The sequence below is a fragment of the Oreochromis niloticus genome, linkage group LG13 (assembly GCF_001858045.2).
Source record: "Oreochromis niloticus isolate F11D_XX linkage group LG13, O_niloticus_UMD_NMBU, whole genome shotgun sequence".
NCBI lineage: Eukaryota > Metazoa > Chordata > Actinopteri > Cichliformes > Cichlidae > Oreochromis > Oreochromis niloticus.
In genome coordinates this window covers 33,476,273-33,493,914 of record NC_031978.2, presented here as the reverse complement: position 1 = coordinate 33,493,914, position 17,642 = coordinate 33,476,273, and the positions used below count along the sequence as shown (strand labels likewise).

At 41.5% G+C, this 17,642-nt stretch overlaps 1 protein-coding gene across 6 annotated transcripts in view; it reads right to left on the bottom strand.

The window, feature by feature from the left end:
- ltbp1 (latent transforming growth factor beta binding protein 1) overlaps positions 1-17,284 on the bottom strand; it is a 161,089-nt gene extending 143,805 nt beyond the window's left edge. For 3 of the 6 annotated variants that reach the window (XM_025897470.1, XM_025897472.1, XM_025897471.1), the window contains exons 1-2: positions 16,486-17,284; positions 6,499-6,569 (exon numbers count right to left, since the gene is read on the bottom strand). In XM_025897470.1, coding sequence (XP_025753255.1) covers positions 6,499-6,569; positions 16,486-16,835 — 421 coding nt within the window. In that variant the 5' untranslated portion in view covers positions 16,836-17,284. The remainder of the gene's footprint in view (positions 1-6,498; positions 6,570-16,485) is intronic. The other 3 variants (XM_025897473.1, XM_019355343.2, XM_019355347.2) reach the window with 1 other exon arrangement.
- Between the last annotated feature and the right edge of the window lie 358 nt (positions 17,285-17,642).

Genomic DNA, 17,642 nt, shown 5'->3' with positions numbered 1-17,642 from the left:
ATTCATTCTTTTCTGCTTATCTTTTTCAGGGTCACGGGAGCATGATGTGCCATTGTCAGGTTTGCTGTGCCTCCCAGCACAGCCTCAAGAGCACCACAGAGCAGTTTTTAACCCATTACAAGGACTGTTATCTGCTCCTTTGTGCAAGGAGAAATGTTTTGAACCCTGTCCTCACAAATTGACTTCTAGCAGGCGACTGGTGTGAATGCAATCAGAACCAGACTTCATGAGGGTGGCCTGCAACCCTCTTGTAGGCCCTGTGCTCCCTGCCCGGGACGGTGGAGCGAGACTGCCATTGGACATGAAACACCAGAGTTGGCAGTTTCACCCCCTGTGCTTTTTACAGATGGGAGCAGGCTCAACCTGAGCACATGTGTAAGATATCAAAAGGTGTGGAGAAAGTTATGCTGCCTGCAGCATCATTCAGCATGACTGGTTTGGTGGTGGGTCTAGTCTGGGGAGGCATCTCCATCGAGAGCCACAAAGACCTCTACAGGCTAGTCAGCGGCACCCTGACTGCCATTACGTATTAAGATAAAATCCTGGGACCCACCCACATAGCAAAATTGGTATGGCCCGGATCTGGCCCACACAATGTGCTTATACATGGCCCACATACCGCAAAGAATGACGGCCCTTTGGTGGCCCAGATCTGGTTTGCCAGAGGTGGCCCACACATGGGCCAGCACAAAGCCAGTTGCAGACACACTGCTGGCCCTGTGCTGGCCCAGATGTCAGCCTAATGTGTACCTGAATCAAGCCATGTAATAACAACATGTGCCGGAACATAATAGTGCAAAAATAACATGACAAAACTCTGTTCAGACAGTGAACGGACTGATTTTTATACACCGCTTTTCTACTCTCTTGGATTATTCAAAGTGCTCTGTACAACATGCCACATTCACCCAGTTTCTCTAAAGTGAGTGCTTCCTAACACTCTTGACACAGACTGGAGGAGCCAGGGATTGAACCACTAACCTTGCGATCAGTAGCTGACCAGCTCTACCTTCTGAGCTACAGCCACCCAGGGGTAAACATGAGCAAACCGTCACTAGCTTTTGGATAAAGTGTACACTCACAAACCTGTCAAACCTGCATTTGAAACGCTGGCTACCGAAGCAGTATAGTATTGCAACATGGCATTTGGGTCTTCTAACTAAAATAGGAAAATAGGAACATAAACAGTGGCGTCATTACCAGACCTGGCACACATCTGGTTGACATACACCCTGCCATGACACCAGTCAGTCAGAAGTGCCAGCTTGATGGCGGATCTGGGCCAGACCTGTTTTCTATGAGCCTGGGCCACATAAACCAAACCACAATCGGGCCAGATGTGGCATGCTATCACATAAACAGTGCCATCTATGCCAGGCCTGGCCCATATCTGGATGTCAAACCACTTACTATGCCAGAAGTCAGCCAGCAGTGCCGGCTTGACACCAGATCCGGGCCACACCTGTCTGCTATGTGGGCAGTGTCAAACCCTACGCTAGTGCGCTAGGTCCTGGTTTCCTCCTGATGTATGAAAATGCCTCATCTCATGTGGCATGAGAATGCAGGCCGTTCCTGGAGGATAAAGGAATTGATACCATTGTCTGGTTCCATGCTCATCTTACCTAAATCCAATGGAAGATTTTTTGGGTGTCTTTGAATTCAGCCCTCTGGAGGTTGATCATTTTCATCAGACAATTTGTATTTGCGTTCCTTTTTTAAAATTTTTTAAACAGTGTTTGGGCACAAACAGCCGTGTGCCACTGTGGATGGGTCTGGTTCAGTCATTTTAATTAGCAAAGGGGAAGCAGAGGGATTTGGGTAGATAACATCCACAATCAACAAAAGTTATCATCAGTCTCCCTGACACAGGCAACCAGGAGGTGTTGCATCCAACTTGGGTTTGTTTTGTGTAGCAGCTGTGAAGTTAAATGCAGAAGTTTTCCAACAAGAAAACAAAACAGAGTTCTCTTTACAGCAACTCTCTTCTACATTTACACCTGCATTTTGTCTCATTATAGTTAATTTTTCTGTGCTGTCAAGCATCATTTGTACAGAACCCTCCACAATATTTAGGACAAAGATGTAATTTTTGTGGCTTTGACTTTCAGCTTTAATTCAAGGGGTTTTAAAATATTGTTGCATGAAATGTTTAAGAATTATACAAATTTTTATAAACAGTCACCCATTTTCATTAGTTCAAAATTAACGGCACAACTGACTAAGCAGCAGTTTCATGACAAACAAAGCAGGAATAATATTAGTTGATTCAAAATGTTGTATTTTATAGCTGTTTTATAGCTTTTTAACCTCCTAGGACCTGCCGTCCACATATGTGGACATCACATTTTTGGTTATTTAGACCAAAATAGTCAATTTTGCTCTACATGGGCATACATGGGCCTGATATCCACTTACGAGGACATTATACTGCTACTGTTCTATTAAAATTTTAAATGAATATCCTCATTTGTGGCTCTCATTTTTCTTAAAAACAAAAATAAGGTAAAAAAAAAAAAATCTGGAAATTCTTTGTTTTTACATTCATCGGGCCCCAATATCCACAAATATCAAAGAGAAATTAAAAATGCATGTCGTGGAAGAGTTCGGGTCTTAGGAGGTTAATGTACTTTTTAATGTAATTTAAAATAAAAGACTCAAAGAGATTTTAGCGAGAGATCTAATCATAAGGCTGAAAAACCCAAACAGACCTATCAGAGAGACAGTAAAAACTTTAGAGGTGGCCAAGTCAACAATCTAGTGCATTGTGAAAAAACAAATAAATGCATTGAGTAGCTCAGCAACACCAAAAGGCCTGAAAGAAGAAACACAGAAGACAAAAGTGCATGACGAACAATTATTTCCCTGGTTATAAAAATAAACTTTTAATCAAGTCACGAACGCGCATGAGGACGCACGTGTGTCAGAGTCTACAATCAAGAGATGAGCAGAAATACAGAGGCTTTACAACAAGGTGCAAACGACTGGTTACATCCAGAACTGAAAGGTCAGATTAGATTTTAACCGGAAGACATTTAAAAGAGAGCCGGCACAGTTCTGTAAAATAAAAAGTAGAAAAAAAACAGTGGAACCAGGCCACTAGCCAGACACTGGCTGCAAAGTCTATTTCACCCTTTCTCATATTGTGGTCACTACAGTGGACAGCTATTTAAAGGCATTTTTCTTGTATTTGTGTCAGTGTGGATGGTATACTTGCACATAAACCACTACATTGGACACTGATGTGTCACTCCATACCCTGCCATCCACTGGTCGTTTAATGTTACTATAGATGTAAGACGTGTTTCATTGTAATTACCGTTATTTAACCCTATTTTATAAACATTTTGCTCTTACTATTTTTTACTTACCACACTCAAAAAAATGAAATTGGGTGGTTGTTACATGTACAAGATTCAAACTTGTAATTTGAACTAAATAATTTCATGTTTCTATGGTGAACGTAATTAAATCATGTAGCATCTGCATGAAATTCAGCAACTTAATTTGTTCTTGTTGAGATGACATGATACAATCTAGTAAGCGTGGTTAGTTGCCTGGACTCACGAAATTCACAAGATCACATTAGATGTCAAAATGCAGGAAAATCGCTGGAGTTTTAAGAGGCAGACAACTACACCCACACCACGTGTATGCTATCGCTATTTATTGTGGTTTAACCTGTCAAGGACAAAAATGTACAGAAAATGCTGCATCAAGCCTTGTAATCATAGCTTTCCTAGTTTTGTTAACCCTGGATTGACAGCTTGGTGGCGTGATGGTTAGTGCTGTGGCTCATAGCAAGAAGGCCTGGGTTCAAATCCACGATCTGGCTGGTTTGCAGTGTGTAATTAGAGTTGGGTAATTTAGAATCACCAATTAACCTATCAATGTAAGTGCAAATGGTTGTTTGTCTCTATAAAATCATCAACCCCCGTATTGGTTCATTAAGCAAGACTAGCAGTAACTGCCTTGATTAACAAAGTAGTTGTTCAAACAACAAGATTTCATTGTGTTTTCCTAAAGTTTTTAACTTGTGTAGAATGAATTAGAACAAATTTCACTCTACATACTTAAATAAATCACTTCAAGTCAATGTATGTATACTACGTTGATCCAACGTAATCTGATTACAGTAAACCATCAAATGCCAAATGTGTTGGTTTGACATGGTCAAAATGGGTTATTGTACTTGGTTAAATCACGTGAAAATAGGTGCCATGATTAAATTGTGTTCATCCAACAACAGATTTTTTTGAGTGTATACTGCTGAGTGACTGTCTGCTGCTCGTCAAATGCATTTCATTGCAATGTTGACCCTGTGCTAACTTGCATATGACAAATAAAACTGAAACTGAAACTGAACTGAACTGTCATGCATGAATTATGACAACCTCAATCAGGATTTTTTCTTAAGTATTTTATTAATCTTTTCATGCCTAAAGATGAATAAAAATACTTAAGAAACAAAATCCCGATTGAGGTTGTCATAATTCATGCATGAAAGGGTCAAATGTATATGAGTTTGTCCCATTAACTGTGAACTTATGAAACTGGGGAACTGTATCTAAAAATTTATGTAATTCTTTAAACATTTCATGCAAAATATTTGTAAAAACCTCTGAATTCAAGCTGAAAGTCTGCACTGTTTGATATTCAGTCCACTGTGGTGGTTATTTGTGCATGGGGGTCACAGCATATATTCAGCTGCAAGACTGAGACAGATGGTGTGTGTGTGTGTGTGTGTGTGTGTGTGTGTGTGTGTGTGTGTGTGTGTTAATGAAACAAAAATTTCAAAGCTTCTCACTTCACTTCTTGTTTGGACTATAAAACTTGCCGAAATGAAATCTGTGTGTACTTTGCAGACATACAAACAGTGTATGAATGTGTGTGTGAATGGGTGAATGACTGGATATGTAAAGCGCTTTGGGGTCCTTAGGGACCATAAAAGCGCTATATAAATACAGACCATTTACCATACTAATGATAACGAAGATCATTTTGTCAAAATTGTACTTTTATTTTTACTGGAATAGAGGCATTTAGGTCAGGAATGATGGTCACCAAACTTCAAAGCCCACCTGTGTCCCTTGGTTCTTTCTTTTAACAGCCTCTCTGTTAAATTCTCATCTCAGCATGTCACATAAGGCCATTTGTCCCATGCTGCCTACGTCTCACCATTAAGCACAACTGCCCTTTAAACATCTGGACCACAGCAATACTGGCTGCTGACAGAAAAACTTTCCCACTTTAGAGGCCTAAAGATAGTTTCAGGTTGGTTGGTATTAGGAAGTTTGTGGGGAAACTGTGGCATTAGTCACAAGTTCATCAGCCAGGAGAGTGTGGTTTGCCTCCCACTTGGACTTTGTGTTTTGCTCTTGGTTTTGCTTTTTTCCCACTCATTGATTAGTTTCCATTTATTTATATATTTTTTATTTTGCTTTAAATTGCTTTTTAGTTTTAGGCAGTAACAAATAGTTGATTAGGAGTACGCACTTAAAGGTCAGGGTTAGGAAAAGAGTTAGGGGTCACAGTCCCCCACAACAGTAACATTGCAGTTTGAAAAATGATGAGTTGTCAAAGCTTCATAGGTAATCCACTGCTGGCAAAAATACACTTTGTCTGTTTTGTCACAAGCAGAAGCTTTGACAGTATGTTTTAAAGGAAGCAAACGGCAGAGGCAAACGCAGGGAGAGCCGTTCAACAGGACCACGTGGGGATGCTCTCCAGAGAAAACAACCTTCTTTCCCACTGAAAACTACAACTGATGGGCACAACACTGGAGAAAAGCTGTTTACGTCCTGAATAGCAAGTGAGTTATCCAAATAAGAAAATGGCCTGAACAATGTTTCTGAGCCAAGAGACACAGTCCATTTCAAATCTGTTTCTCTTTCACTCTGACTCATGTTCTCCCCAGTTGGACGGTACAATAATAACCTCCTCATGACTCTGCAGACAGCAATTTAAAAATGTAAAACATCCAGACACTACGACTCATTCACGAGACGCATGTTCTCCTTGGGAAAAGAATTAAAAGAGAAACCGGTAGACCAAAGTTGGAGAGGATTGCAGAGGGGAAAGCAATGCATGGATGGATGGAAACAACAATGGGAGCTGCAGCAACTGACTGCAGGCGATATCCAAAAAAATACACTGCACACTGTTAACTGGGAGATCTTCCTCGCTACCACCAAGTATTTGCTCATCAGGCAGTGGTTTCGTTTTTTTTCCCCAGTGCAGTGCATCTACATAATGCCCATCTACATAATTACAGAACATCAGTTTTTGCTTTGTTAAGTATCCCATTTTTGTGAAGGAAAATGATTCCAGAACTTCTGTAGGAGCCGAACCAGGAGAAGAATGAGAGACAGTTGCAACACGTGATTTCAAAGCATTGCGCCTGGATTACTTTGGCAGGCATCTAGTGCTCTTATGTAGCCTGAAGTAGCTGTTTTAATGTAAAGGCGCTGTTGTGCTGAGAGGTGTTTAGTACAAACTTACGCATCGTGCACCGCTGTGATCCCTGAGACTTACTCCAGCCATGACAGCACTGCCCTCCACAGACATTCACCCTGCAAACACCAAACAAGAAAAGGCAGATAAAATAACCAGAACCATAGAAAACCAGTTAACCTAAAAATCACAAGCCAAATATACAGGCTCTGAATGTCATATCTGTGCTATATGACACATAACTGGCACATAACTTTATGCTATCCCAGCATCACCTCTTTTTCCACCTTCTTGCACCGAAACACGTGTGTTGTTTGGCAGTCTGGTCTTGTCTTCAAATGTCTTAAGAGTCAGATTTAAATATAGAAATGGAATATATTAATCTTTAATCTTTTTCTATTTTTAACACCCAAAAGTTTGATCTTCATACAAATGTTCCATCATAGTTATCAGTTAGGCAGACATTTTCCAAACTTGAATGCTCACAGAGGGCTTGACACGTGGTTTGGCCTCGTGACATTAAGTATGACTGGAAAGGCAAGAATTGTCTGTAAAACAGTGTTTATTGTGGTAAGTTTGTTACACTTAAAAAGCGAACTTGAATCTTAAATTTGGAAAAGATTCACACAGACTTGATTAAGTCAAGCTGTAGGAACTGGATCAGCTAGAGTTTCCAACAAACATCATCAACAAAGAGAGTGGTTAGGTGATGAAGTTAGTCTTAACCTCTTGGGGAGTTTCAGACACATGGCAGAAGCTTGTAAGACACGGGTCTGTTCAAAACAGGATCAAACTGCACTAAACCATATATATTTGACAGCTGTCACAAGTTATTTGCTGTAGTTTCATACACAGATGAATTACTAGTCACCCTTTGAAGTGCAAGCCTTGATTGACGATAAGTAATCCTTACCCTAAGCCTATGATTTAAAGAAAAATAAAAAAGACTTTTTAGAAAAAAAACAGCAATTGTTTTATAGAAAAAAACTCAAGTTTTTGTGTTTTATAACGTTTTGAAAGTACGTGTCATAACTAATCCTGAGTTTGATCTTACAGGAACTCAGAGATAGACAGGAGATAGACACCATATCTCTGTTCTATCATCACAGACGATATGACATAGCAGGACAATAAGATACACAAGTTAACTGCCACAGCAACAAATTGAGTGTATTAATTAACAATGATGTTTTCACTACCATAACTGCTACTTTCAGATATTTGGACCAGACTACAGTAATTCAATGAACATAAGAAATGAGGCCAACAAAAGCACTACTCTGATCTCATTACTGTGAAGGAACATTTTCAAAGTCAGTCAGTCTTCTAGACTGTTTACATCCCTCTCTCTGCTAACTAGCTGCATACATCATCTTGCTGTAACTGACGACTATCCTGCTACTAGGAAATAATTTGTACTTCCTGACCTCGCTTTCTGTCATTTGTGGAAAATGTGTTTGAATCTGTTGACATCAATGCAACAATTTGTTGAGAGAGAGTGAGATAGTGTGTTTGCTCAGGGATGACGTGGCAGAAAGGGCCAAAAAAATATCTGCACTGAGGTCACTAGTCTATGAGTGTGTGGTGTCTTTCTTTGTTTTTTGTTTTTTTACTGAAAATCACGCAATTAAGTCAATAGCAATAAAACACCTGATGACGTTTTTTTGCTTGTTGTGTATTATGTGAAGGTGACGTGTCTTTTTTATTTTGCAAGTCTATTCATGATTTCTCTTCTTGGCAATGGAGAGTCTTTTCCAGCTGACTTTGTTAGCAGTTCTGCAGGGCAGGGAATCCCAGAGGAGGCATGGAGGAGATGCTGGGATTTCAGAGCAGGAGCAGTTCCCGTGACAGTCATGGGGTAACTCTTCACTGATAGCTCATCTCTACTATCCAGGGAAGAGATACCAGATGACATGGAGAGTGCAGCTTCAGCGCTGAAGGAAACTGTCAAGAAGGTGTTTGTGTATCTCTGTCCTCTGGACAGAGAAAAGAGGACAAAGAGACGTGGTAGTGGAATGAGGAAGTGTAGGAAAGTATTCAAATGAAGTGATTAGGAAAAAAAGTGGGACAGTCAGGGAGATGAAGAAAGTAGACAAGAGCACTGGGAGGGTAGGCATATGCCAAAGAGAGAGGTTCAAAGACAGATGGAAAGATGAACATGTAGGAGTAGAGATAGTCAAGGTAGATGAGTTAAATTACTCAGAGGTTAAAAGAGCGCACGCAGGGTGGAGTGGGCCAAGACGAGTCTCAGCTGATTTTTGACGTAAGGACAGCAGCAAAGAGGAACGGGAAGGTTTACAAGATGGTAATGAGACCTGTTGTCATGTATGTTTTGGGGTTGGTGGCACTGACAAAACCACAGGGGGCCAAGCTGGAGGTGGTAGAGTTGAAGATGTTAAGATTTTCTTTGAGAGTGAGTAGAAGCGACAGGATTAGATACGAGTACATCAGGTTCAGCAAAGTTAACCAGGCAAGGTTAAGATGGTTTGGAATGAGGGGTATACTGGTTATACTGGACAAGAATTTTGAATATGGAACTGCCAAGCAGGTGAAAAAAGGAAGATCTCAGAGGATGTAGTGAAGGAGGACATACAGAGTGCTGTGTGACAGTGATTGTCACACAGACCTCACAGTTTGTGATCTCTTATTCTTTTTTTCACACTCTTTTCCCTCCTCTGAGGGAGACGAAGCCATCGAGGACAGCAGAGGGTTTTGAAGTTCCACTGAAAAGTCCTGACCCATTCACACACACTGCCAGTGCTGTTTTGCCTTGCATCGCATTCTCAGTGATTGCGTACTAATGTGTGTGAAAACTATAACCACTCTTTGCAGTAGTCGACCCTAGAGAATGGGGGAGGGGTTTTCATGCGCTCTTAAGAAGCTCCAACATATGACTCAGCTCTGAAAGAGCTCTGCTTAAGCATTAGTCTTTTCTTCCCCATAATTTAGTCAAAAACTGTTTTCAAATCTATCAACACACACTCATATATAGCACAGGAACAAGGCGTTCACAAGGGAAAGCATATTATAAACTATAACTGCAGCAACAGAAACATACTTACAGACCCTATTTTGTAACCAAATCAGGTTATGGAGACATTTCGTACTTTGACACACGCTTGCAGCCTTGTGTATCCTGGTAAAAATTCAGACCCTTTTCCTTTTGGTAGGGGTGACAGAAATTCACAGCTGAATTTTATTCACTGATTACACATCCCAGCATTTTGCCAGGCCACAGAGTGAGCAGCTGAAGCCAGGCTGCGAGACCACACACAGCCTGGTGGATTTGTGTTCCCGTACTGGTTGCTTTCCCTCTTTTCATTCTAACCAAAGATTCCTGAGGACACAACTAAACTACTCTACATGTTTAAGCCAACAAACAAACAGATAGATTGAAATCAGCTCCTTCAGCCACTGGTCTGCAGTTTTAATGACTCATGCTTGGCTGGAAACACGCAAGTTTAACTTTGTAGGTTACTTTGCATGTATTTGTGCAATGTTTTGTTGTTTAATTCACAGATCTGTTTTTCAAACTGTGGTCTCACTTTACTGATTACCTGTGCAGTTCACACACCCACTACCAAGCTGCTGGAATGCATGCAGAATGTGGTTTTGGCAGTGTCCTGTTAAAAGACCTTCCCTGAAAGAGACACTGTACAGATGGCAGCATCTGTCCTAATGACCCCCAAACCATCACTGCCATCATAGAAGCTGGATATTTTACACTGATAACAACTTCTAATGCCTCCAATTTTATGCCTGTTGTCTGAAGATCATCCAGTGTTGATTTTCATTCTTGTCCCTTGCACATAAAGATTTCTTCAGTTTCTTTGAAAGACATGAAATCCCTAAATGCTTTTCAGTTTTATGTTGTTTGCCCTTACAATCTTTCACAGAGTGGTGATACCCTTGCAAACTGTTTCCTGAAAGACTGGATGAATTATCTTTTTACAGCCTGTAAAAACCTGCTGTTGGAAGGCTACTGCAGGGGCCCAGGCTTGAATCTGCCCTGGGCTTTTTCCCGTGTGTTGTTTCCCTTGCACTCCCTCCCTGCTTTCCTGTCTGTTCTACTGTCCTGTCCAAAATAAAGCCACGTTTAGTGCAACCTGTTGCTAGCTTCAACGTCAAAATAGGGACATTTGTTTTTTTCACCAGTGTGGACCCTGTCCCTCACCAGGTGACAGCTGGGACAGACTCCAACCCCCTGCTACCCTGTACTGGATGGATGTTCTTACAGGTTAATTTGTCACTCATTTTGTCTGTTGTAGTAAAAAAATGTTAAGATTTGGTACTACACCCTTTAGATTAATTTCATTTCAATTCAAATCAATTCAATTTTATTTATATAACAGCAAATAACAATAACAGTGGCCTCAAGGGGCTTTATACTGTAAGGTCAAGACCCTACAATAATCTGGTACTTGGTGAATTACAAGAACACTGTCCTTTGGAAAATAAGATACAGACCACATCCAGGTCCCATTTAGATGGCGCTACTTAAAAATCCCCACACAGAAAGGGGCAGGGTCTGCATAAATGTATGAACATTTTGTTGTTCATGCTAAATCAGCCACAGGAGTCAACCATTAAAAGGTTATCAGTCATGGTACAGACTAATTAGACCCAGTCCACAAAGAACACGCACAGGTTTATCCAGACAAAGAATGACAACAATATAGAGCTGGGCGATATAAGATTTTTTCATATCACGATATGTTTTTTTCATTTCAGGCGATAACGATATATATCACGATATAAGCCAAATAACTATATTTGTAAGATTTAAATGTGCCGTTGCTCACAAGTAAAATATGAAATAATTAGCAGCTTGTTTTGATTTAAATATTTTCGGTTGATTTTTCTCTAGTCGGCAAACTCATTTCCTTCATTACCCGGGCGGCCCGGCTGCAAAAACAAATACACATGTGCACCTTGGCACTTGTGCTGTACGTAACAAGTCACGTGACGTGACGCTGCGGCTGTGATTGGTTCGGCTCTGCGCTACTTAATTTGGATTGGCTGTTCTTTTTTTTTTTTTAAGAGGACAAAAGAGATGAGGCCTATCGCAATAGTTAAATTTTTCTATCGAGAAAAAGTTATTTCGCAATACATATCGTTATCGTTCTATCGCCCAGCTCTACAACAATATGAGGTATTATGAGAAGCACATCCAAGGGCACAACTCCCCTTGCTCACTAGCAAAGTCCGATCAGAACAGATGTTGGCAGACATGAATACAGCAGGGCCAGTGAGCGCTCAGGTTCTACTGACAGTAATCTTAGAAGCACCTGGGTATAAAATCAAGAATGAATGATGTGAACGCTCTAACATGGAGAACAAGCCTGGAAGCCAGAATCACGAGATTCTGATGAGAATCAAAATGAGGGACGGGTCCTGAATGAATAAGATGTACAACAAGTTGTACAAAAGGGCAGACCCAACTAGAACTGAAACTGAGCAACATTGGAAGAATATCTGGGAGAAAGGCATTACACACGACCAACACAAAGTGCTTGGTGGACCTAGGAGCACACCACAGCAACCTCCCAGAACAAGAAATGGTCAACATCACAATAGCAGATATCTGACAAAGAGTCTCCAGATCAACACCAGGGCACAGCTCAGAGGGGCAATGGAAATAACAGCAGCATGTCAAAGCAACAGTAATTGGTTGATAGAGCAATACACTTGAACTTTAACACCTGATTTGAATTGGCTCCAAGAAACCCTATGACTCAATGCCCTGCACGTGGATCCTGGAGTGCTTGGCTAATAGTGTGTTAAAAACATTCATCAAGTGTTCAGTGGAACTGTGGAAAACAACACTAATTCCAAGGCAATCACACAAGTCACCATCAAGTGTGGAATATACAAGGTGATGCATTGGCCCTATCCACTGCTGTTCTGCATAGAACTAAGCCAGCTCATCACTAAGAGTGGATACAGAGGTAGACATCATGTAGTGGCCATCAGCCACCCACTGTACCTAGATAGCAGCAATTGCTGGTGTGAATCGGGTGAATGAGTCAAAGTGTATAAACATAGGTATCCCCTTAGAAGGACTGTTTACTAGAGAGCCACCAAGTGTATGTCTTTTAACCAAATCCAATTTCCAATTTTTGGCTGACTGTGACCTGCCAATAGTGATTTTTGTAGATTCTGAGTTTTTCTCTAAGAACTCTAATTGACGGCATATACAAACAAAAGACAACTTTTCATGAATACGAAATATAATTTTCATTAAAAAAAATATTCAACTTTACATTTTATTTCTCCTAAACAGCAGTAGGTCACAGGATCTTCCCTCACTAATAAAAAAATTAAAATTAATTTCTCTGGTACTGGGAAGAGCTACAAATAGTTAGCTGTGAAGGTGACTGTACATCCACCATTAGCTGATATAGTTAACCTTACAAAACAATACCAGGAACAACAGATTTTCACAAAACAAATGTCCATTACTTAAATCAGGACCTTTTCTCTTTTTTACTGGTTTCCAAAATTTTCTTAATAACTGCTTTGATTTTTTTGCTCATAATAAGACTGCTGCACATCTCAAACCCACCGAAACCGGGGCGGCTGTAGCAGGTCACCTACTAACTGGAAGGTTGGTGGTTCGATCCCAGTCTGTTCCAGTGACATGCATGGTACTAAGAATGTATGTGATATGTTAGATAGGAAGCACTTAGAAACAGCGTAGAAAAAAAGTGCATGGGTGAATGTACAAGTTGTGAAAAGCGCTTTATAAGAACGAGTCCATTTACCATTTTCAAATAGTAATTAAGAAATTGCCTCTATGTCTCTACCACCATCAAAACATCACATGAAGGAAAAGCTTTTTAAGAGAAACTTGGAGTGTCAATACTAAGATATGGCAAATGGACAGGTTCTTATATACAGGGAGTGCAGAATTATTAGGCAAGTTGTATTTTTGAGGAATAATTTTATTATTGAACAACAACCATGTTCTCAATGAACCCAAAAAACTCATTAATATCAAAGCTGAATGTTTTTGGAAGTAGTTTTTAGTTTGTTTTTAGTTTTAGCTATTTTAGGGGGATATCTGTGTGTGCAGGTGACTATTACTGTGCATAATTATTAGGCAACTTAACAAAAAACAAATATATACCCATTTCAATTATTTATTTTTACCAGTGAAACCAATATAACATCTCCACATTCACAAATATACATTTCTGGCATTCAAAAACAAAACAAAAACAAATCAGCGACCAATATAGCCACCTTTCTTTGCAAGGACACTCAAAAGCCTGCCATCCATGGATTCTGTCAGTGTTTTGATCTGTTCACCATCAACATTGCGTGCAGCAGCAACCACAGCCTCCCAGACACTGTTCAGAGAGGTGTACTGTTTTCCCTCCTTGTAAATCTCACATTTGATGATGGACCACAGGTTCTCAATGGGGTTCAGATCAGGTGAACAAGGAGGCCATGTCATTAGTTTTTCTTCTTTTATACCCTTTCTTGCCAGCCACGCTGTGGAGTACTTGGACGCGTGTGATGGAGCATTGTCCTGCATGAAAATCATGTTTTTCTTGAAGGATGCAGACTTCTTCCTGTACCACTGCTTGAAGAAGGTGTCTTCCAGAAACTGGCAGTAGGACTGGGAGTTGAGCTTGACTCCATCCTCAACCCGAAAAGGCCCCACAAGCTCATCTTTGATGATACCAGCCCAAACCAGTACTCCACCTCCACCTTGCTGGCGTCTGAGTCGGACTGGAGCTCTCTGCCCTTTACCAATCCAGCCACGGGCCCATCCATCTGGCCCATCAAGACTCACTCTCATTTCACCAGTCCATAAAACCTTAGAAAAATCAGTCTTGAGATATTTCTTGGCCCAGTTTTGACGTTTCAGCTTGTGTGTCTTGTTCAGTGGTGGTCGTCTTTCAGCCTTTCTTACCTTGGCCATGTCTCTGAGTATTGCACACCTTATGCTTTTGGGCACTCCAGTGATGTTGCAGCTCTGAAATATGGCCAAACTGGTGGCAAGTGGCATCTTGGCAGCTGCACGCTTGACTTTTCTCAGTTCATGGGCAGTTATTTTGCGCCTTGGTTTTTCCACACGCTTCTTGCGACCCTGTTGACTATTTTGAATGAAACGCTTGATTGTTCGATGATCACGCTTCAGAAGCTTTGCAATTTTAAGACTGCTGCATCCCTCTGCAAGATATCTCACTATTTTTGACTTTTCTGAGCCTGTCAAGTCCTTCTTTTGACCCATTTTGCCAAAGGAAAGGAAGTTGCCTAATAATTATGCACACCTGATATAGGGTGTTGATGTCATTAGACCACACCCCTTCTCATTACAGAGATGCACATCACCTAATATGCTTAATTGGTAGTAGGCTTTCGAGCCTATACAGCTTGGAGTAAGACAACATGCATGAAGAGGATGATGTGGACAAAATACTCATTTGCCTAATAATTCTGCACTCCCTGTAGTATTGGGCTTTTCTACTCTACCTGAGCACTCACTTTACTAAATGCCTTAGTCACACATGCACTTCTTTCTATGCTTAAGTGCTTTCTATCTAATATTTACACTCCAATGGATGTATCAGAGAGCAATGGATATTTGGCCTGCAGACTGAAGCAGCCAGGGATCAAACCACCAACCTTCCAATTAGTAGATAGCCTGCTCTGCCTCCTCAGCTACAGCCACCCCGAATAACATTGAATGTGCTCTTGCAGCACATGTTCAACACCATACAAACACCTGTTATGTTCATTGTTCCTTTAGTTGTGTCAGTTTTATACTGAAAAACAATTACTACCTAATTGCTTTGTAATTCTGTTGGAATACCTCATCATTAGTGCAGGCAGGCCAAGAAGTCAAACTCAGCCACAATCTCAGATCTCTTTACCAGTCCACATTCAGTGTTTGCTCAGCTGACACCCTTCTACAACTGGTCGATCTCATAGTGAATGCTTTTTAGGCAGCTTTAGCCTAGCCATAGTTGCTTTGAATGTGCAAGCCACTTTCCAATCCCCTCCTCCATTTCATGCTGGTTCAGACATAATCAGTGTCATCACTGTTGTAAGTGGTGCCTGCTCTGTTCTGTGCTACTGCTCTTCTCCTTGGATGCAATCCAGATATTCAGCTGCAAAAGCAGGCAAGTCAATGAAGAGCGCCATACCACCAAATACAAATTACTGCAGGTAAGTACTGTACTACAACTTACCTGAAATTCATTTAAACTGATCATGACCTATTAAACAGTTAATACAACTGAGTAAATTGGTTTAGTGTAGCTAAGGCAACTCTTGTTCTTATTTAGTATTATTATTCAATAACTTTACAACCTTGATTAAAGATTAAAGTGTCACAAAGAAATTATATGAGGTCACTGCCAATAAGAATGATGAGTAAGTGCAACTTGTCTGCTGTTGCGGGTAAAGCAAACTAACAGGAGGGTCAGTCAACTTCACCCTGAAGAGGAGAGGCCTAACAAGGCATGACTGGAAGAAACACACCTGTGTGGATATCCCAAGAGGATACTAAGCCTTGGCAACAACGCAAGCCTACACTTAGAGTAACAAAGTGCAGCACGGATTCAGTCACATTCTAACTCTGAAAATAGTCTCAGTTACTTCTATCTGTCGTGGTCGGAAGAGTCATGTGTTAGCCAGCTAATTTTATTGGGCAACATCATCGGTAATAATTTAATCCATTGGCACACTTGGTCCATTAGGCGGGTGAGACGGTGTTTGACCTGCGCATTAAGAGAGCAACCGAACTCAAATACACACTGTCAGCTCCTGATAGCGTCAAACAAAAGTCAGCGCCTGATGATTAAGGTGTGCTCCTGTACACAGGAGAGAGGCGCTTCATGCACAATTGCACAATAAAGTTATGCATGCCATTCAGATAGCGCTGTAATATAACCTGTGCGTGTCTCATTTTCCTGCTTTTCTAAACTATCTGCTTTAACATAAAAGTTTACAAAAAAGTCATGAAATCTATTCCCCGCTAGCAAACCCTGTTTCCCTCTTGACACGGTGCCAGTCTCTTACCCGGACAGCTTCAGGAGCTGCTTCTGGCTCTGTTCCTGCCGGACTACCGGCTGCTGCTGCTGCGGGGCTGACGCCGCTTGCTTCCCCATCCTGCGGCTCCGGACCTGGCCGCCAAAGTTGGCCGTGAGCTCCACATTATACGTGTGCGGTTGCCCCGACAGGCCGTGAAGACTCGAGATGGAGCTGACTCGCACCCCGCCGTTGGCTCCGGCCGTCCCGGGCCCCGGTCCGGGCTGCAGTACGTACAGCCTCCTGAAGCCGCTCTGACTCTGCTGCCGCTCCGGTGACACACAAACCGGGAAGAGAAACATCCCAAAGGAAAGGAAAAACCCCAAATATATCCGAGCCATATCCACACACAATAAAGAAGTAAAGACAAAAGTTTGCAAGGGTGAAAAAAAGGTCCAGATTCTGTTCTGTGAAAAAAAAACTTCTCACTTCTTACGAGTAAGAAAAACGTGTGTATTCCTCAACATATTCTTGCAGATACGGAATTCCAACCATCAGAATGAGCTAACTTAGCCCTGACAAATAAGAGAGAAATCGTAACGTTGAAGTGTTCCTCGGCTGTAGACGAGCCCGTCGCCCTCCTCTGTCTCCCTGTAGCACTGAGGCTGTGCGGGCTGCAGCGGGTTTCTCTCAGCCTGTTTGACTTGAGTTAGGAGAGCCCGAGAACTCCAAAAAGTTCCTCCGTTGGAGGTGAACGGTGTCAGCAGCGCGAGCAGCCTGCCTCCAGACGTGACGTCAGGAGGGGGGAGCCTACACGCTAACCCCGAGAACGTTTGCTTCGAGTTTCTCGGGGCCCAAGTTTGTCAGGGGACTCAAACCGAAGCCCCCACCCACACACAGACTCACTGACTGACCCACCTCAACACCCACACACATTCTCCAGTTAGGCCTCTCTAAGAACATAATGACTTCCAGTTTAAATGACTAAACTCTAAAATAAATAAGCAGACTGTGTTCCACAAATATTACACATGTTATCTGAGTCATCTCTCAGCAGGTGGCACTGATGGAGACCAGATTAGTAATTATTCAAATATTTTTATATCTTTCAGTGTTTCTCACTTGATTAGCTCCATGACCAAGTCATAAAAAATGTAGTCTGGATAAATCTGGATTTGGAAATCCCCTCTTTGTGCTGTCCATGATCA